Source organism: Danio rerio, chromosome 17, assembly GCF_049306965.1.
Source record: "Danio rerio strain Tuebingen ecotype United States chromosome 17, GRCz12tu, whole genome shotgun sequence".
NCBI lineage: Eukaryota > Metazoa > Chordata > Actinopteri > Cypriniformes > Danionidae > Danio > Danio rerio.
The window spans coordinates 3,091,992-3,114,458 of record NC_133192.1 but is presented as its reverse complement, the minus strand read 5'-3'; the positions used below and the strand labels follow the sequence as shown (position 1 = coordinate 3,114,458).

Genomic DNA, 22,467 nt, shown 5'->3' with positions numbered 1-22,467 from the left:
GACTGCACACGTCTTTGGCTAAATGGGAGCTGAATGAAGTGAGGAGCTAATTAGAAATGCTGGACTCTGCAGTTGTCATGTCATATTAGGTAAACTCGCGCTATGCTGAATCAGACACATCACTCGTTTTTGATTTCAGAAATTATTTCAGTAAAAACAGTTACATATGGTGAATTAAACTGCTGACACTGAATGCTCAGAATGAAACGTGAAAGTTTATTAAGGTAAACTTAGTTTTATATTATTCACACATTCATTCAGTGACAACTTGTGACAAACTCCCTAAATTGTTTACCACGAGACTTTGAATATTCGGTCTGAAATAACCTGCAAGTGTGACTTGAAAACAACATTAGCACTGTTTATTTGACTGTGAACAGTGTTGTACTTTGATAGTCATTGGCTGCTGCTAATATGATTTCGCTATTTAGAGTTTGCAAATAATATTTTTATGAACTTATATTATTAAGGAGAAAGTCTGAATGTGCGAAAATAAAACCAACTTTACCTTTATGAGTAGGTTCACATACCCTGCCGTACAGGTGCAGTTCACTGTCATGCAGTTGTTTTGCGTGTTGGTGATTAATTACCCAGGCCTTGTATAACGTTAGCTCCGTCTTGTTTCCTTGTCTTTGGCTAGGCAGAATCTCAGTGTTTAGCTCTTGAATCTGGTCATCATGGAGCAATATTTCTTGCACATGACCTCAAAGAACAACATTGTTGGCATCCAAAGACTTGTAGACCTTTAACTTCTCTCTTGTACAATCATTCTGAGCTTCATTGCGATTGTATATTTCAGGCTGGATGCTTGGTCATTTCGTCTTATCCAATATTCATTGGGTGGGTGCTATCGCAAATGGAACTGTCAGATGAACGCCGCTCACTTTAACGTTAATTTTGCTGAATCACTGTGTCTGCCACTGGGTGACGAGCTGTTATAATATGCTGTAAGCATTATGTAAATAATATATATATAATATGTAAGTAATTTATCTTATTTCTAAGACAACAACAAACTCTGCACTGCATCTGATGTCATTCCCTCGCTGTAAATGCTAGGGCTCCCGGTTGCTTTCTGCCACCTCCCTGCATGCGCATCCTGAATGTTTACAAACATGGTAATTGGTCTATAACTCATTAAGAAAATAAACTCAACCCTTTTAGACCATGTGCCACGGCGCAAAGCGGATTTTCCCATCCTTAAATTTGCAAATATGGATTCTGACATGCCCTGAAATCGTTTGTGCCCCGCGCTTTGCGTTTTGCGCATGGACCGTCAAAATAGAGCCCATAGTCTGTGTTAGTACATGCAAGATTGATGAACTCCAGCATAGCACTGCATGACAACACTTCAGATGACTCTTCTAGAGCCTACAGCTGATCAATCTGTCAGATTCTGGAGTGCATTACAGCTCTAAAGAACATTATACATGATGAATGATCTTAAATAAAACAAATACATTTACAGAGATGGTATTTACGTATATAATTTCACTCACCTGGGAAATGGAGGCCACTTGAATGGTTTGTGAGCACAATTAAGCACACACAGCATGCCATATCATCTGATAATTGTAGGAAATAATGCCAAAAGGCAACTGACTGTGTAAAGCCACAGAAAACAACATAAAAAAATGATGAATATGCTGAGTTCAGCAGCTAATCAGTCGGAATCAGCTGAGGTGGAGTGACGGCGACCAGTGAGACCTTGCTGTCACTCAAGTGGCCACGCCCTTAATTATGCAGACTTAATATAAACGAAACGGATGAGTTATAAAAATATTCACCCCCTTACAGTTGTCATGAAGGCTAATATTAGTTACATGCACCAAAATTGTTCTTTGCACCAGACTGTAAACACTTTTATTTCTCAGCCATTTTAACGGTGAGCTCAATAGAAATTTGCCCCATATGGAGCCAGGACTAGCGGAATTTCCATGAATTGTAATTTCAGTTACTTCCACATTTGCTTGACGAGGGAGAGCGGGACGTTGTCGCTTGATGTTATCACATAATTTTGTTTTATGCCATTATTAACCCTTTTTTTATTTTAATTGCATTTAATAGGGGTGTCAAAAATAATCGTTTTTTTCGGTGCACTGCGATGCAGACGCGGACAATTCGGTATCGGTTCAGTAATAATCATAACCGGCTATTACTGACGTCATTTACCTCATATGCGCTCTGTCGCGAGAGAGGCAATCGCGAGTATTTACAGCGCTTTAACTACTTAAAACTCATAAACTGTGCACAACTTCACTGTGTGTGTTTGCTGGATCAGTCTTTCACTGACATATACAATAAAAGCACCTATTTCACTGATATCGAGAGAATGAAAGTAGCCTACTCCATTTCTCTCTCTCTCTCTCTCTTTCTCACACACACACACAGTGGCCCATTTGACCTGCTGGGGTGGCTTTTCTTCTCCTCTCGGCTGTTTTACAGCATTACTTTTGCATACAGAAACGAGCGCGTGTCTGCAGAGTTTTCTCCACCGTGTCTATCATACATCAGCTGTGAGATCGCCGCTGCCGCCTGCCGCTTATCAGCATCACTCATCTATGAAGAACGCAGCGCGCAAGAGCCAATCACAACCGTTTTTGTTGAGGGTGTGACCAATTAAAGGGGTGTAAGAGAACTAGACAAGAATCAGAAATTGAGCTGGATATTTATATTTGTTTATATTATTTGCTAAATGCTCGTGTTGTTTAAAGTTACAGTTTATAAATCTGACTGTTTGTATTAAATGACAAAATTGTATTACAAATAGTATATAAATATAAATATATTCATACATTTTAATACAAGAAATGCTGCTGTGAAGAAAATATAAAACTGTTTATGGAAAGCACCGTCAATGCACCGTGATGCACCGAAATATCGAATTGAACCGAATCGATGGCATGATAATCGTAACCGAACCGAACCGAACCGTGAGACTAGTGTAGGTTCACACCTCTAGCATTTAATTTTCTTTTTTTTTGTCTTATTGTACTTATGGTATATATTTGTTATTTTATTTCTTTCAATATTATTTAGTTCTATTTTAATTGTTTTTTATTTGCAATGCTTTTTATTTTAACAACATAAAAAATATATAATATATAATGATAATATACAGATTGGCTCAGTGGTTAGCACTGTGGCCTCACAGCAAGAAGGTCACTGGTTCGAGTCCCAGCTGGGTCAGTTGGCATTTCTGTGTGGAGTTTGCATGTTCTCCCCGTGTTGGCGTGGGTTTCCTCTGGGTGCTGCTGTTTCCCCCACAGTCCAAACACATGTGCTGTAGGGGAATTGATTAACTAAATTGGCCGTAGTGTATGTGTGTTAATGGGTGTTTCCCAGTACTAGGTTGCAGCTGGAATAGTTGGCGGTTCATTCCGCTGTGGTGACCCCTGATTAAAAAAACGGACTAAGCTGAAAAAAGATGAATGAATATATTTTTTATAATATATTGTAATTACATAATCTATAATTATACACAGAATTATTAATTAAATTTTCTTTTTGTTTTGTAATGTTTTAATTTGATTTAATTTGATTTAAGGTTTGATTTTTGTTTATTTCAATAAAATACAATTTTATTATTTTATTTCATTTGAATTAAATGTTAGTTTTCATATATATAATGCATTGTTGTGCTATTTTATTATATTTTGTATATTATGTATACAAAATATAATATTCATTGTATTCATTGTGCTTTATTTTCAGCTTTTCACCTGTTTTCAAATGTGCTGTTCTCTGCTTTAAGCAATGCCTTTTGTTCACACCTTCAGCAAAACAGCAGCTGAGTAAAACACTTTGTTAGTTAATGACTAAGCCTGCTAAAGCAACATAAAAGTTAACCTTCAACAGCAGCTTTACTTTTATGAGCGCTTCATGTGATTTAATCTGCTTTATATTTCACTGCCTTCATGTGCTGGACTTTGTTTTATTGCCAGCTCACACAAATGACCGACAAAAAATCTGTTAGAATTTTATTTTATTTATTAAAATTTTGTGTAAATTGTATTTTTTTTTGACAATTTTATATATTTTCATATATGTATTTTATTTTAATTATAAATATTTACACAACCGTTCTGACTGATTCTTGAATCTGATAATAGCAGCACTCATACAGCCTCTTATTACTCCGCCCACACAGAGTGACAGCAGATCAATAAACTGACTACAGTTTGACAAATATTGCAGCTGTTGGACAACATCATGTACTTTTGAGGCTTTTTTTTAAGGTGAGAATGTAGTTGTTTTAATTACGTCTATGCAGTTTATTTATAAGGATAGTGCCTATTTCAGAATATTTATAATTTTGGAGATTCAGAGCGTCGGTGTCCACCAGCCTGTCACATTGAGCAGAGCAAAGACGGTTGACATTCCACCACAAGATGGCGACAGAGACCTCATAAGTCCTTAGAGGTGAAAACCATCATTTTCTCAGTGTACGTTTCAAACTACAGCTGGACAAAACATTACACAACAGGTAAGTCACATTCTAAGTCAATCTCTCTCTCTCTTTTGTATGCTTTAGTGCTGCATTTACACCATAGTAATCTGCTAGTGTTTGCTTTGCTTTGGCTTTTTTGGGGTTTATTATTGTGATCTCCCGATTGCCACAGAGAAAATACTGGGAAATCTCTGGAGACTGATGGCATTTTATGCTGTTCAGCCTTATAATCTTAAAGTGTGAGTAAAATCAGCTGTATTGTCATCACTTTAGACATTACGCTATAGAGAATCATTCAAACACTAGCGCTTAAGTGACGTTGGTGAAGTAGCAGCGGTTTCTACTGTTCTGACGTCAGCTGCAGATGTGAATGAATCGTGGAGGAAAGTAGTTCTTCTTACAAAAGGGGTTTTAGACTCTCGGTGTTTGATTTTCTTTTTTATATACACGATTGTGCCATTGAACTGTATAAAGGCATTATCACACATGTAGCAGTGCCCTATGGCTGTATATCGGCACTTCTGCGACACTAAGGCACTGGGCCTGAGACCTCGAGCCAATGCACGCCTTCCAGCAGAGCTTATATACAGCCACATCGCACTGCTACAAGTGTGATATTGCCCTCACATACAGTTGAAGCCAAAATTATTAGCCCCCTGTTCATTTTTTTTTCTTTTAAATATTTTCCAAATTATGTCTAACAGAGCAAGAAAATGTTCACAGTATGTCTGATATTTTTTCTTCTGGAGAAAGTCTTATTTGTTTTATTTCGGCTAGAATAAAAGCAGTTTTTAATTTTTTTAAAAATATTTTAAGGTCAAAATTATTACTATTTTTTCAATAGTCTACAGAACAAACCATTATTATACAATAACTTGCCTAATTATCCTAACCTGCCTAGTTAACCTAATTACCCTAGTGAAGCCTTTAAATGTCACTTTTAGCTGTATAGAAGTGTCTTGAAGAATATCTAGTCTAATATTATTTACTGTCATCAGGGCAAAGATAAAATAAATCAGTTATTAGAGATGAGTTATTAAAACTGTTATGATTAGAAATGTGTTGAAAAAATCTCTTCGTTAAACAGAAACTGGGGGAAAAATAAACAGGGGGGCAAATAATTCTGACTTCAACTGTACATATTTTTTATATAAAAAAAAGAAATGCTTAAGGACAGGAGTGTTGTTTTAGCTAATGTTTTTTTTTCCAATTTAACAGTTTTCTTTTTTTTTATTGAAATATTCGTTTTTATTTATTTTTGCAATATTTATTTTGATCTTATATAAGCAGTTCTGTGGGCGCAAATGCCTTGTTGATGTCAGAAGTCAGAGGAGAATGGCCAGACTGGTTCCAGCTGATAGAAAGGCAACAGTAACTCAAATAAGCACTCGTTACAGCCGAGCTCTGCAGAAGAGCATCTCTGAACACACAACACGTCCAACCTTGAGGCGGATAGGCTACAGCAGCAGAAGAGCACACCGGGTGCCGCTCCTGTCAGCTAAGAACAGGAAACTGAGGCTACAATTCACACAGACTCACCAAAACTGGACAATAGAAGATTGGAGAAACGTTGCCTGCTCTGATGAGTCTCCATTTCTGCTCACACATTCAGATGCTCGGCTCAGAATTTGGCGTCAACAACATGAAAGCATGGATCCATCCTGCCTTGTATCAGCGGTTCAGGCTGGTGGTGGTGGTGTAATGGTGTGGGGGAGATTTTCTTGGCACACTTTGGGCTCATTAGTACCAATTGAGCATCAACGCCACAGCCTACCTGAGTATTGCTGCTGACCATGTCCATCTCTTTATGAGCACAGTGTCTCCATCTTCTGATGGCTACTTCCAGCAGGATAACCCACCATGTCATAAAGCGAGAATCATCTCAGACTGGTTTCTTCAACATGACAATGAGTTCACTGTGCTCAAATGGCCTCCACAGTCACCAGAGCTCAATCCAATAGAGCAGCTTTTGTGGTGGAACGGGAGATTGGCATCATGGATGTGCAGCCGACAAATCTGTAGCGACTGTGTGATGCTATCATGTCAATATGGAGCAAAATCTCGGAGGAATATTTAGCTTATTGAACTATACCACGAAGGATTAAGGCAGTTCTGAAGGCAAAAGGGGGTCCAACCCGGTAATAGGAAGGTGTACCTAATAAAGTGGCCGGTGAGTGCATGCTTACATTATGACAGAATTTTGTGATTTCATTTCAATTATTAAGTTAAACCCTATTCATTATAAAAAAACATTATGTGTATTATTTTATAAAAATTTATATTTAAAATTAAAACAAATGCATGAGGACAAGATTATTTAAAAATTTTTTGCTCTTTATATAAATAATAAAAAATTTAAATGTATATTTAATTAAAGGTTTTGTCTGTTTTTTTATCAGTTTAATTTATTTTGCTTGTGTTGTCACATGATTTATATATACATATAATATATATATATATATATATAATTATATATATATTATATAATAATAAATATATATATATATATATATATATATATATATATATATATATATATATATATATATATATATATATATATATATATATATATATATATATATATATATATATATAAATATATATATATATATATATATATAAAATATATATATATATATATATATATATATATATATATATATATATATATATATATATATATATATATAAATATATATATATATATATATATATATATATATATATATATATATATATATATATATATATATATATATATATATATAAATATATGTATACATAAATATATGTATACATGTATATATGTATATGTGTATGTGTGTGTGTGTGTGTGTGTGTGTAATATTTATTATTATATTATTATATTAATTATTTGGTTTTATTCTATTTAACATTTTATTTATTACAAGTAAGTTTGTAACAAAAACATGCATGAGCACAGGAATATTTTCAACAAAAACAATGTCTACTTACTTGGGATGCAAATACATCACATTAATAATTGTGCGTTTAATATCTAAACCCAGACAACATCCGCATGTAAGAAAGATCTCCTGAATTCTTCATTTATTACCTCCTGCTGAATCTCTGAAACAAACTATTACATACAACACTTGTCAGAACAAATATATATTTATATATGTGTGTGTGTGTGTGTGTGTGTGTGTGTGTGTGTGTGTGTGTGTGTGTGTGTGTGTGTGTGTGTGTGTGTGTATAAATAGGGAACAACATGTACATTTCACAAAAAAAAGTCATAGTAGGCGAATGGAGATTTTGTGCTGTGAGATTATTAGTGTGTGTTTAGTGAATGAAAGTCAATGCAGGACCAGTGGGTGTGGTCCAGGGGCGAGGCTTAGAGCTGAGGTGTGGAGTCAGGGGGGTGGAGCTATCTTGATAAAACTCCAGATTTTGACCTAACATTATTTCTTCAGAGATCCAGACATCTTTCGCAAACCCTTCATCCGATAAAGCAGCCCATTGATGAAATCCTGCATAAACACATAGATACATTCCTGCTTCAGTGTGATATTAGAGTTGAAAATGATATATTTTTTATAATATTATGAAAAAATGACATCATCATCATCAAATGTAGGTGTTTGTTTACACAGTCGCATGTGTTTTCAGTGCAGATTTGACTCATAATTAATGTTGTAGAAAAGCTGGCAGTAAATGCATTTTTGTGTGTAATAATGTAACTTATGCTTTATTAATGAACACAGTAGCTTTTATTCCAATACATTATTATTAATATTATTATTATTATTATTATTATTATTATTATCAATCCTATTTTTATGAATATTTTTATTATTAATGTTATTATTATTATGTTTATTATTATTATTATTATTAATGTATTATTATTGCTATTATTTTTATTATTAATGGCATTATTATTATTAATATTATTAATGGTATTATTATTGATATTATTATTATTATTATTATTGATGTATTATTATTGCTATTATTTTTATTATTAATGGTATTATTATTATTAATATTATTAATGGTATTATTATTGCTATTATTATTATTATTAATGGTATTATTTTTGCTATTATTATTATTATTAATGGTATTGTTATTGCTATTATTATTAATGTTGTTATGATTATTCTTATTATTAATAATGTTGTTATTATTTTTATTATTATTAATATTATTATTATTATTATTAATGGAACTATTAGTACTATTATTATTATTATTAATTTTATTGATGTTATTATTATTATTATTATTAATGGTATTATTATTGCTATTATTATTATTAATATTAATGGTATTATTATTGCTATTGTTATTAATAATAATAATAATAATAATGTTATTATTATTATTCTTTTTTTATATTATTATTGCTATTATTATTATTATTATTATTATTAATGCTATTATTATCATTGTAGTTATTATTATTATTATTATTACCTATAATGTTAGAAAAAATTTTGTTTAATAATAATAATTATATTTATTTATATGTGTGTGTGTGTGTGTGTGTGTGTGAGTGAGAGAGTGTCTGTGTACCTCTTTTGGCTTTCCGCAATCCTGTAAAAGCTCCTGTAAAACAGAAGGGCAGGTTCAGGATCAGTGTGTTCAGAAATAGTGCTTAGTGTGTGATGTTATCAGATGTTATATCGTATCATACGTGCAGTCTGGATCTCTGCTCTTCATCTGTCAGCTCCAGAAGCTCATCAATGTCGATCTCCAGCTCCGGAATCTCCTCCTCCTGCACACAAACACTCGCTTACTACATAGGGCACTTTCTGTGACTCACTCAACACTTGCTCATTGCATAGGGCGCTTACTCTTACACACTCAACACTCGCTCACTACATAGTACGCTTACTGTTACACTACAAACGCTAACACTCACTACGTAGTGCACTTACTGTTACACACTCGATATTAACACTCACTCAATTACTGTTATACTCAACATTAACACTCGTTCACTTACTTAAACACTCAAAACTACTGAGAGGAACAGAGCGCTAATGTTTATAGTGTGATGCTATCATGTCAATATGGAGCAAAATCTCTGAGGAATATTTCCAGTAGCTTGCTGAATCTGTTGCTGAAAGGCTGTTCTAAAGGCAAAAGGGGGTCCAACCTGGTACTAATTTTTACCTAATAAAGTGGCCGGTGTGTGTGTGTGTGTGTGTGTGTGTGTGTGTGTGTGTGTGTGTGTGTGTGTGTGTGTGTGTGTGTGTGTGCGCATGTTTATGTATGTATGTGTGCATGTTTATGTATATGTGTGTGTGTGTGTGTGTGTGTGTGTGTATTTGTATGTGTCTGTGTATGTTTGTGTCTATGTATATGTGTTTCTCTGTGTCTCTGTGTGTTTGCGTGCATGTTTATGTGTATATGTCTGTGTTTGTGTGCATGTGTGTCTGTGTATATGTTTGTGTCTGTATGTATAGGTCTCTCTGTGTGTGTATGTATATGTATCTCTATGTGTGTATATGAGTGTGTGTGTTTGTGTATGCATATCTGTGTATGTGTATGTCTGTGTGAGTGTGTGTTTTCACTGAGTGAGGTGTGACAGGATGTGAGGCGCTGCTGTTTCTCTAATGTGGATTCGTTACTAATCGGATTTTCCTTCCTGGTTTTCCTGAGAGCTTCAAAAGACAACCAGCGCGAAACACTCCGGTAATGTGGAAAATCTCTGGGCACAAACACAACAACAGCCTTACTCAACACACACTCACAAAGTAAATACAAAGAAACGTCCCGTAACAATAAAATTAATAAATTAAATTATACAATATATTTTATTTAAAGTTGTGTTTGAATCTGATATAATATTTACAAATATTTATTTCTAATAATAATTAATTAATAATTATAAATAATATATATTATTAATAATATATTATAAATAATTCTAATCAATAATTCTAACTTCTGCTGTTTATACATTTAATTTTAAGATAATATTTAAAATAAGTTTTAAATAAGTAGAGTTTAAAAGTAATCCATTATGAATATATCTTATATAATTAATAAATTTATTTAAAATGTCTGAAACAGTTATGTAGCCTGAATAAAAATTAAATATTACATAAGCAATAAAAAAATAACAACTAAAAAGAAAAACTATAATAATGTCTCCGTTGTTCAGTGTTCTCATTCAGAAAATACTAATACATGTACAAAACAAACTTAAAACTTAAGAAATTTGGAAGTAGAGAGACTAGAAAGATTGCGTTTTCTTGTAGTTTTTTAGGCCATATCATACACCCTGGCTCAATAAGACACAAGACTTGTTTGCTATGATATGTTGCTATTTTCAGACCAACGCAACTTTCCCGATGCGCCATGTTGTTTAAATAGCAAATCCATTTATGCCACATTGTGGACTCATGGATGTGCTGGTCTAGAAAGATAGTGTTAAGGGGCATTGCTGGAGCATTGCTATCGTGAGCAATTGAAAAAGATTGCACAGATAAAGTCTAGTGCAGAGCGCGTTAACTGTGCATTAAAGTAAAGGAGTAAAGTAAAGAGTAAAAGTAAATTAAAGGAGTAAATAAAGAGTAAAACTAAAGTAAAGGAGTAAAGTAAAGAGTAAAAGTAAAGTAAATAAAAGAGTAAAGTAAAGAGTAAAAGTAAAGAGTAAAAGTAAAGTAAAGAGTAAAAGTAAAGTAAAGGAGTAAAGTGAAGAGTAAAAGTAAAGAGTAAAAGTAAAGGAGTAAAGTAAAGAGTAAAAGTAAAGAGTAAAAGTAAAGGAGTAAAGTAAAGAGTAAAAGTAAAGTAAAGGAGAAAAGTAAAGAGTAAAAGTAAAGGGTAAAAGTAAAGTAAAGGAGTAAATAAAGAGTAAAAGTAAAGTAAAGAGTAAAAGTAAAGTAAAGGAGTAAAGTGAAGAGTAAAAGTAAAGAGTAAAAGTAAATTAAAGGAGTAACTAAAGAGTAAAAGTAAAGTAAAGGAGTGAAGTAAAGAGTAAAAGTAAATTAAAAGAGTAACTAAAGAGTAAAAGTAAAGCAAAGGAGTGAAGTAAAGAGTAAAAGTAAAGTAAAGAAGTAAAGTAAAGAGTAAAAGTAAAGTAAAGGAGTAAAGTGAAGAGTAAAAGTAAATTAAAGGAGTAATGAGTAAAAGTAAAGAGTAAAAGTAAAGTAAAGGAGTAAAGTGAAGAGTAAAAGTAAAGAGTAAAAGTAAATTAAAGGAGTAACTAAAGAGTAAAAGTAAAGTAAAGTAAAGGAGTGAAGTAAAGAGTAAAAGTAAAGAGTAAAAGTAAATTAAAAGAGTAACTAAAGAGTAAAAGTAAAGTAAAGGAGTGAAGTAAAGAGTAAAAGTAAAGTAAAGAAGTAAAGTAAAGAGTAAAAGTAAAGTAAAGGAGTAAAGTGAAGAGTAAAAGTAAATTAAAGGAGTAATGAGTAAAAGTAAAGAGTAAAAGTAAAGTAAAGGAGTGAAGTAAAGAGTAAAAGTAAAGAGTAAAAGTAAATTAAAAGAGTAACTAAAGAGTAAAAGTAAAGTAAAGGAGTGAAGTAAAGAGTAAAAGTAAAGTAAAGAGTAAAAGTAAAGTAAAGGAGTAAAGTGAAGAGTAAAAGTAAATTAAAGGAGTAATGAGTAAAAGTAAAGAGTAAAAGTAAAGTAAAGTAAAGGAGTAAAGTAAAGAGTAAAAGTAAAGTAAAGGAGTAAAGTAAAGAGTAAAAGTAAAGTAAAGGAGTAATGAGTAAAAGTAAAGAGTAAAAGTAAAGTAAAGGAGTAAAGTGAAGAGTAAAAGTAAAGAGTAAAACTAAATTAAAGGAGTAACTAAAGAGTAAAAGTAAAGTAAAGGAGTGAAGTAAAGAGTAAAAGTAAAGAGTAAAAGTAAATTAAAAGAGTAACTAAAGAGTAAAAGTAAAGTAAAGGAGTGAAGTAAAGAGTAAAAGTAAAGTAAAGAAGTAAAGTAAAGAGTAAAAGTAAAGTAAAGGAGTAAAGTGAAGAGTAAAAGTAAATTAAAGGAGTAACTAAAGAGTAAAAGTAAAGAAAAGGAGTAAAAGTAAAGTAAAGGAGTAAAGTAAAGAGTAAAAGTAAAGAGGTAAAGTAAAGGAGTAAAGTAAAGAGTAAAAGTAAAGTAACGGAGTAACGCAAAGAGTAAAAGTAAAGTAAAGGAGTAAAGTAAAGTAAAAGAGTAAAGAGTAAAAGTAAAGTAAAGGAGTAAAGTAAAGAGTAAAAGTAAAGAGTAAAACTAAATTAAAGGAGTAACTAAAGAGTAAAAGTAAAGGAGTAAAGTAAAGAGTAAAAGTAAAGAGTAAAAGTAAAGTAAAGGAGTAAAGTGAAGAGTAAAAGTAAAGAGTAAAAGTAAAGTAAAGGAGATAGTAAAGAGTAAAAGTAAAGAGTAAAAGTAAAGTAAAGGAGTAAAGTAAAGAGTAAAGTAAAGAGTAAAAGTAAAGGAGTAAAGTAAAGAGTAAAAGTAACGTAAAGGAGTAAAGTAAAGAGTAAAAGTAAAGTAAAGGAGTAAAGTAAAGAGTAAAAGTAAAGTAAAGAAGTAAAGTAAAGAGTAAAAGTAAAGAGTAAAAGTAAAGTAAAGGAGTAAAGTAAAGAGTAAAAGTAAAGAGTAAAAGTAAAGGAGTAAAGTAAAGAGTAAAAGTAAAGTAAAGGAGTAAAGTAAAGAGTAAAAGTAAAGTAAAGGAGTAAAGTAAAGAGTAAAAGTAAAGTAAAGAAGTAAAGTAAAGAGTAAAACAAAAAGAGTAAAAGTAAAGAGTAAAAGTAAAGTAAAGGAGTAAAGTAAAGAGTAAAATTAAAGAGTAAAAGTAAAGGAGTAAAGTAAAGAGTAAAAGTAAAGAGTAAAAGTAAAGGAGTAAAGTAAAGAGTAAAAGTAAAGAGTAAAAGTAAAGTAAAGAGTAAAAGTAAAGTAAAGGAGTAAAGTAAAGGAGTAAAGTGAAGAGTAAAAGTAAAGAGTAAAAGTAAATTAAAGGAGTAAATAAAGAGTAAAAGTAAAGTAAAGGGTAAACGTAAAGTAAAGGAGTAAAGTGAAGAGTAAAAGTAAAGAGTAAAAGTAAAGTAAAGGAGTAAAGAGTAAAAGTAAAGAGTAAAAGTAAAGTAAAGAGTAAAAGTAAAGAGTAAAAGTAAAGTAAAGGAGTAAAGTGAAGAGTAAAAGTAAAGAGTAAAAGTAAATTAAAGGAGTAACTAAAGAGTAAAAGTAAAGAGTAAAAGTAAAGTAAAGGAGTAAAGTAAAGAGTAAAAGTAAAGTAAAGGAGTAAAGTGAAGAGTAAAAGTAAAGAGTAAAACTAAATTAAAGGAGTAACTAAAGAGTAAAAGTAAAGTAAAGGAGTAAAGTAAAGAGTAAAAGTAAATTAAAGGAGTAAATAAAGAGTAAAAGTAAAGTAAAGAGTAAAAGTAAAGTAAAGGAGTAAAGTGAAGAGTAAAAATAAAGAGTAAAAGTAAAGGAGTAAAGTAAAGAGTAAAAGTAAAGAGTAAAAGTAAAGTAAAGAGTAAAAGTAAAGAGTAAAAGTAAATTAAAGGAGTAACTAAAGAGTAAAAGTAAAGTAAAGGAGTAAAGTGAAGAGTAAAAGTAAATTAAAGGAGTAACTAAAGAGTAAAAGTAAAGTAAAGGAGTAAAGGAAAGAGTAAAAGTAAATTAAAGGAGTAACTAAAGAGTAAAAGTAAAGTAAAGGAGTAAAGGAAAGAGTAAAAGTAAAGAGTAAAAGTAAAGTAAAGGAGTAAAGTAAAGAGTAAAAGTAAAGAGTAAAAGTAAATTAAAGGAGTAACTAAAGAGTAAAAGTAAAGAGTAAAAGTAAAGTAAAGGAGTAAAGTAAAGAGTAAAAGTAAAGTAAAGGAGTAAAGTGAAGAGTAAAAGTAAAGAGTAAAACTAAATTAAAGGAGTAACTAAAGAGTAAAAGTAAAGTAAAGGAGTAAAGTAAAGAGTAAAAGTAAATTAAAGGAGTAAATAAAGAGTAAAAGTAAAGTAAAGAGTAAAAGTAAAGTAAAGGAGTAAAGTGAAGAGTAAAAATAAAGAGTAAAAGTAAAGGAGTAAAGTAAAGAGTAAAAGTAAAGAGTAAAAGTAAAGTAAAGAGTAAAAGTAAAGAGTAAAAGTAAATTAAAGGAGTAACTAAAGAGTAAAAGTAAAGTAAAGGAGTAAAGTGAAGAGTAAAAGTAAATTAAAGGAGTAACTAAAGAGTAAAAGTAAAGTAAAGGAGTAAAGGAAAGAGTAAAAGTAAATTAAAGGAGTAACTAAAGAGTAAAAGTAAAGTAAAGGAGTAAAGGAAAGAGTAAAAGTAAAGAGTAAAAGTAAAGTAAAGGAGTAAAGTAAAGAATAAAAGTGAAGAGTAAAAGTGAAGTAAAGGAGTAAAGTAAAGAGTAAAAGTAAAGGAGTAAAGTAAGGAGTAAAAGTAAAGGAGTAAAGTAAAGAGTAAAAGTAAAGAGTAAAAGTAAAGTAAAAAGTAGTAGAGTAAAAGTAAAAAGAAAGTAAAGAGGCTGAGTGGAGGAGGCTCGTTCTTTATTCTCTAATTAAACAGGTAATGCGACACAACTCTAAAGGGGATGTCCTAAAGGGAATGTGAGATGACACTCTGATTGGTTTATTCTCGAAACACAGCCATAACTCATTAAGAGAATAAGCACAACCCTGTTAGACCATGCGCCGGGGCGCAGAGCGTACTTTTCCATCTTTAAAATAGCTAAAGTGTATTCAGGCATGCTCCTAATGCTTTTGCACCATGCGCTTTAGACTTTGCGCCTAGATTGTTAAAATAGAGCCCTTTGCAATTGTAATAAGGCAATGGCGACACTAACTCAGTGGTTAGCACTATCGCCTCACAGCAAGAAGGTTGCTGGTTTAAGTCCCGGCTGGATTAGCTGGCATTTCTGTGTGGAGTTTGCAACTAAATTGGCCATAGTGTATAAGTGTGTGTGTGTGTGTGAATGAGTGTGTATGGGTGTTTCCCAGTACTGGGTTAAAGCTGGAAGGCCATCCGCTGTGTGAAACATATGCTAGAACAGTTGGCGGTTCATTCCGCTGTTGCGACTCTGGATTAATAAAGTGACTAAGTCGAAAGAAAAATGAATGAATAAATACTGCAATCATATCTTTAGGATCTATAGGGGGGTATTTTAGGTCTAAACATTTAAAATTGGTCATTGTTGCACCCAACATTTGATAAATTTGACTTTCAGAACACTGTTGTTGTTGTTTTCACATAATATAATATATAAAACTGACATCTATTATTTACAATTGTATAAAATAGTCCAATGCAAGACACATTTTACATTGTGAAAGGGAATAAATTCAGTGCATCTCAATAAATAAATGACTGGATTTAATATTAGCATGATTTATCCTTCTAAATGTGCATGTTGTTTTGCACACTTAAAAGTAAACCCCACTGCAGCACTCCAGCAACTGCACAAACACACCAACACACACTCACCAATCAGTTTTTTAACTTCAGTTACTCAACAGCTATAATGTTAATAAATGTCTAGTGTGTGTGTGTGTGTGTGTGTGTGTGTGTGTGTGTGTGTGTCAAGCTGCCCAGAAAGACTACAGGAGCCTGTGAGGTCACGCATAAATTACAGGCGCTCATGAATTATGCAGAGTGGGCGGACCGTTTCAGGCTTCCACACGGAAGAGAACCTGAGTGAAACCCTTCCGTCAGGCCATGAAATATTCACAGCATCACCAAAACCAGGAGGAACACAGCGGCACACCCAAACACACCACGGTAAACCACAGAAAACTACAGTAAAGCACATTATTAAAGCACAATTTATGTGTTTATTCCATTACAATGTCTTTATTCTGATGAATTAAAGGGCATCTATTATGCAAAGATCACTGCTATAGCGGATTTAAACAGTCGTGTTGGCAGTGTGTCAATATTTCCAGCCTCTAATGGCAAACAGTGTGCAGAAACACTTTGATTGACATTCTCCCTTTGTACGTGTCATCAGAGGGGGAAAGCCCCGCCCACTAGTGACCGTCTCTCCCTCATTAGCTTAGGATGTTAGTCCTGTTTTGAGTCTGAAACTATGCTGACGCACAGGCATTTGTAGCTCCGCCCTCTTTAGAAAACATCCCAATCTTATTTGAATTTAAAGTGACAGTCACCAAAACGGGTCAATAAAGGGTCAGTTTCAGAGAGTTATAAAACATTATTTGTGTGCTATTTTGAGCTGAAACTTTACATACACACACTTTAGAGACGTCGGGGGCTTATTTTTTTTTTACATCTTGTTAAAATGGGCACAGTAGGCCCACTTTAAATAAATTGGTTTATCCCTGTCTATACAATGTTAACAATTTCCTGTAGAATCTACAGTTACTTACTGGCAGCGGATCACCAGTGAGTTATCGTAAATCATTTACAGCAAAATACTGTATTTACATATACAGCCCCATTTATTTTCTGTATATGTATTTAAAGTATTGAATTTTTATATGTTTTACTTCTTAGTGCAACTTTAAAGGGCACTTAGGTTACCCCTTTTTCAGATTTAATTTAAGTCTTTTGTGTCCCCAGAATGTGTCTGTAAAGTTTCAGCTCAAAACACCCATCAGATTATTTATATTAGCTGTCTGAAGTGTCTGTTTTATAGATGGTAAAAGCTTGTCGCTCTTTTTTTTGTTCTGCGCCTTTAAGGCTAGTCCTCCCCGCCCACCGTTCCCATGTGCCTGTCAGCGTGCTGCAAACGCCGCCCTCGGCTGCCTCACTATCTCTTGCATCGTTTGTGAGAAATACTACAGTAAGAACTTTACCAATAAGTATTTGATGCGTTTGTTTTTGTGTAGTTGCAACCATGAGTCACACACAATGTCGTAACAAAGGTCACACACACACACCGCAGACACACACCCACTGTCACGAATGGGGGAAGAATCACACAAAAATCCAAGTGCAGCAATTTATTAACAAAAAGACAAAGGTATCCAAAAAGACAGAGATTTCCAAGAGACAAAGGTTTCTAAATCTTGCACAGAACTAGAAGCAAGATACAAAAACTAGATGACCAGACGAAGCAACTGGCAAAAATCCAAAAACGGGTAAATACAAGGACAGGGTAGGAGTGCTAACAAGTGCTAACAAAAACGAACACAAACAGGAATCCAAGAATAATCGTAATACAAAAAGCTAGATAACCAGACTAACATACCAGACGTGAGGAACCAACTAAATCCTAAGGCAACTAAAACAGAGAACAAGAGGGTTTATAAAGACAGCACTAAATTAACAAACACGAAACAGCTGTAACATAACACAATCAGTAATACAAAGGATTATGGGAAATGAAGTGAAACTACAAAACAAACTAGTGCCCTCAAGTGTCCAAACTAGGGCACTGCAACAGGTGTGACACCCACACAGCGCAGACAAACACAGAGACGGCGCGCACGTTTAGCTTTGCACTTTTTTTTGCACCCAAACGTGACAGGATCTGGTTAACCTCCACTGCTGTGTGAATATCTGTTATGTTAATGTACAAACTAAACTTGATTTAGCGTCCACAAACCGGGATTGAAGCGTCTTCTTTTATAATTGTTCTGACACGCGACTGTGGCGATAACGTAAAGCTGAAGTAACTGGTTGTACTTCATTACACACGTGCACTGATTTAAAACATTTTAAACTTGTAAAACTCACTCTTGATCACATTTGATGATTAATGATGATCCTAGCGAACTGAACAGATCCGTCCTGTCTTATTGATATGATTATGTGCGTTACTACGGAGACCTGTTAATGGTGCCTGTCAATCAATATTGGTGGCGGGGGGATCGCACTCCTACGTCAAGTTGCAGTCGGTCTGAAAACCGCTGCATTTGGTTCACCGTTTTTATGTTGTTAAATTGAAAAAAAGGACTGTGTGTGTTTATATCAGCCCAATATGACAATTTATACACTATACTTACACACATGTCTGTCCAAACAGCTTCAAATGTAGATTTTTCCCCATAGGTGCCCTTTAAAATAACATACTGCATAACTATCTAACAGTAAAATTCATAACAGTTAAATACTGTGTAATTTCATTAACAAATTAACATGACCAGTGTATTCCAATGACTTGTATCAAACTTTACTGGTTTATTCTTATCTATACTGCGTTGATGTTTGCCCAAATTTACTGGCTTATTCCAAACAGTATTGTGATGTATTACACCAACCAATATTGGTTTATTCCAATCTAGTATCCAATCACTTACACCAAAAACTAGTTTTAAAATTAGACACGTCGTAAATAGAGTAGTAATGCTTTATTATTATTTTAATTCAACACAAAGCTGACAGAAACTAAAACAGCTGATGGAGTATACACTAACCTGCACATTATACAGACACAAGATGGAGACAAACAGTCAAAACACAACAGAAACTAAAACAGCTGATGGAGTATACACTAACCTGCACATTATTCAGACACAAGATGGAGACAAACAGTCAAAAACACAACAGAAACTAAAACAGCTGATGGAGTATACACTAACCTGCACATTATTCAGACACAAGATGGAGACAAACAGTCAAAACACAACAGAAACTAAAACAGCTGATGGAGTATACACTAACCTGCACATTATTCAGACACAAGATGGAGACAAACAGTCAAAAACACAACAGAAACTAAAACAGCTGATGGAGTATACACTAACCTGCACATTATTCAGACACAAGATGGAGACAAACAGTCAAAACACAACAGAAACTAAAACAGCTGATGGAGTATACACTAACCTGCACATTATTCAGACACAAGATGGAGACAAACAGTCAAAAACACAACAGAAACTAAAACAGCTGATGGAGTATACACTAACCTGCACATTATTCAGACACAAGATGGAGACAAACAGACAAAAACACAAAGCTGACAGAAACTAAAACAGCTGATGGAGTATACACTAACCTGCACATTATTCAGACACAAGATGGAGACAAACAGTCAAAAACACAACAGAAACTAAAACAGCTGATGGAGTATACACTAACCTGCACATTATTCAGACACAAGATGGAGACAAACAGTCAAAAACACAACAGAAACTAAAACAGCTGATGAAGTATACACTAACCTGCACATTATTCAGACACAAGATGGAGACAAACAGTCAAAAACACAACAGAAACTAAAACAGCTGATGGAGTATACACTATCCTGCACATTATTCAGACTCAAGATGGCGCCAAACAGTCAAAAACACAACAGAAACTAAAACAGCTGATGGAGTATACACTAACCTGCACATTATTCAGACACAAGATGGAGACAAACAGTCAAAAACACAACAGAAACTAAAACAGCTGATGGAGTATACACTAACCTGCGCATTATTCAGACACAAGATGGAGACAAACAGACAAAAACACAAAGCTGACAAAAACTAAAACAGCTGATGGAATATACACTAACCTGCACATTATTCAGACACAAGATGGAGACAAACAGTCAAAACACAACAGAAACTAAAACAGCTGATGGAGTATACACTAACCTGCGCATTATTCAGACACAAGATGGAGACAAACAGTCAAAACACAACAGAAACTAAAACAGCTGATGGAATATACACTAACCTGCACATTATTCAGACACAAGATGGAGACAGTCAAAACACAACAGAAACTAAAACAGCTGATGGAGTATACACTAACCTGCACATTATTCAGACACAAGATGGAGACAGTCAAAACACAACAGAAACTAAAACAGCTGATGGAGTATACACTAACCTGCACATTATTCAGACACAAGATGAAGACAAACAGACAAAAACACAACAGAAACTAAAACAGCTGATGGAGTATACACTAACCTGCGCATTATTCAGACACAAGATGGAGACAAACAGTCAAAAACACAAAGCTGACAGAAACTAAAACAGCTGATGGAGTATACACTAACCTGCACATTATTCAGACACTAGATAAAGACAAACAGTCAAAAACACAACAGAAACTAAAACAGCTGATGGAGTATACACTAACCTGCACATTATTCAGACACAAGATGGAGACAAACAGTCAAAAACACAACAGAAACTAAAACAGCTGATGGAGTATACACTAACCTGCGCATTATTCAGACACTAGATAAAGACAAACAGTCAAAAACACAACAGAAACTAAAACAGCTGATGGAGTATACACTAACCTGCGCATTATTCAGACACTAGATAAAGACAAACAGTCAAAAACACAACAGAAACTAAAACAGCTGATGGAGTATACACTAACCTGCACATTATTCAGACACAAGATGGAGACAAACAGTCAAAACACAACAGAAACTAAAACAGCTGATGGAGTATACACTAACCTGCACATTATTCAGACACAAGATGGAGACAAACAGTCAAAAACACAACAGAAACTAAAACAGCTGATGGAGTATACACTAACCTGCACATTATTCAGACACAAGATGGAGACAAACAGACAAAAACACAAAGCTGACAGAAACTAAAACAGCTGATGGAGTATACACTAACCTGCACATTATTCAGACACAAGATGGAGACAAACAGTCAAAAACACAACAGAAACTAAAACAGCTGATGGAGTATACACTAACCTGCACATTATTCAGACACAAGATGGAGACAAACAGTCAAAAACACAACAGAAACTAAAACAGCTGATGAAGTATACACTAACCTGCACATTATTCAGACACAAGATGGAGACAAACAGTCAAAAACACAACAGAAACTAAAACAGCTGATGGAGTATACACTATCCTGCACATTATTCAGACTCAAGATGGCGCCAAACAGTCAAAAACACAACAGAAACTAAAACAGCTGATGGAGTATACAATAACCTACACATTAATCAGACACTAGATGGCACCAAACAGTCAAAAACACAACAGAAACTAAAACAGCTGATGGAGTATACACTAACCTGCACATTATTCAGACACTAGATGGAGACAAACAGACAAAAACACAAAGCTGACAAAAACTAAAACAGCTGATGGAATATACACTAACCTGCACATTATTCAGACACAAGATGGAGACAAACAGTCAAAACACAACAGAAACTAAAACAGCTGATGGAGTATACACTAACCTGCGCATTATTCAGACACAAGATGGAGACAAACAGTCAAAACACAACAGAAACTAAAACAGCTGATGGAATATACACTAACCTGCACATTATTCAGACACAAGATAGAGACAGTCAAAACACAACAGAAACTAAAACAGCTGATGGAGTATACACTAACCTGCACATTATTCAGACACAAGATGGAGACAGTCAAAACACAACAGAAACTAAAACAGCTGATGGAGTATACACTAACCTGCACATTATTCAGACACAAGATGAAGACAAACAGACAAAAACACAACAGAAACTAAAACAGCTGATGGAGTATACACTAACCTGCGCATTATTCAGACACAAGATGGAGACAAACAGTCAAAAACACAAAGCTGACAGAAACTAAAACAGCTGATGGAGTATACACTAACCTGCACATTATTCAGACACTAGATAAAGACAAACAGTCAAAAACACAACAGAAACTAAAACAGCTGATGGAGTATACACTAACCTGCACATTATTCAGACACAAGATGGAGACAAACAGTCAAAAACACAACAGAAACTAAAACAGCTGATGGAGTATACACTAACCTGCGCATTATTCAGACACTAGATAAAGACAAACAGTCAAAAACACAACAGAAACTAAAACAGCTGAAAAGCATTGTATCAGTGAGATGTAGCCCCAGTAAAGATGAAAGCGTCCTCTTTAAGCTGTTCTAGCATGTATTTAGGACACAACAGACGCCTCAAAGCTGCTCCACTTTAATCCTCTCATACTGATAGAAAAGACAAGTGTGTGTGTGTGAGATAAAACACAGATAAAGCAGCATTTCTAAGCAATTCCATGCAAATATCAAACTCGCCATGAAAAAAGACAAAAGTAAAAGCAAAATAGTGAAACTTAGTCTCTTATTCATCAGGGGTTGCCACTGTGGAATAAACCACCAACTTATCTAGCATATATTTTAAGCAGCATACTGCAACCCAGTACTGGTAAACATCCATACACACTCATTC

General features: G+C 33.7%; 1 protein-coding gene and 1 long non-coding RNA gene across 5 annotated transcripts in view; one reads left to right on the top strand and one right to left on the bottom strand.

The window, feature by feature from the left end:
* The first annotated feature begins 4,150 nt into the window (after positions 1-4,150).
* On the top strand, positions 4,151-18,239 carry LOC141378496 (uncharacterized). 4 transcript variants are annotated; one of them, XR_012393175.1, is made up of 5 exons: positions 4,151-4,238; positions 4,328-4,486; positions 5,738-6,620; positions 15,920-16,113; positions 17,032-18,239. It is a non-coding gene; the product is annotated as an uncharacterized lncRNA (long non-coding RNA). The 4 variants fall into 4 exon arrangements; XR_012393173.1 differs by having other exon boundaries at positions 4,322-4,486; XR_012393174.1 differs by lacking the exon at positions 5,738-6,620 and having other exon boundaries at positions 4,322-4,486.
* ppp1r14d (protein phosphatase 1 regulatory inhibitor subunit 14D) overlaps positions 7,495-22,467 on the bottom strand; it is a 54,297-nt gene continuing 39,324 nt past the window's right edge. The window contains 3 exon segments of the mRNA NM_001089505.1: positions 7,495-7,944; positions 8,993-9,025; positions 9,114-9,194. Coding sequence (NP_001082974.1) covers positions 7,876-7,944; positions 8,993-9,025; positions 9,114-9,194 — 183 coding nt within the window. The 3' untranslated portion in view covers positions 7,495-7,875.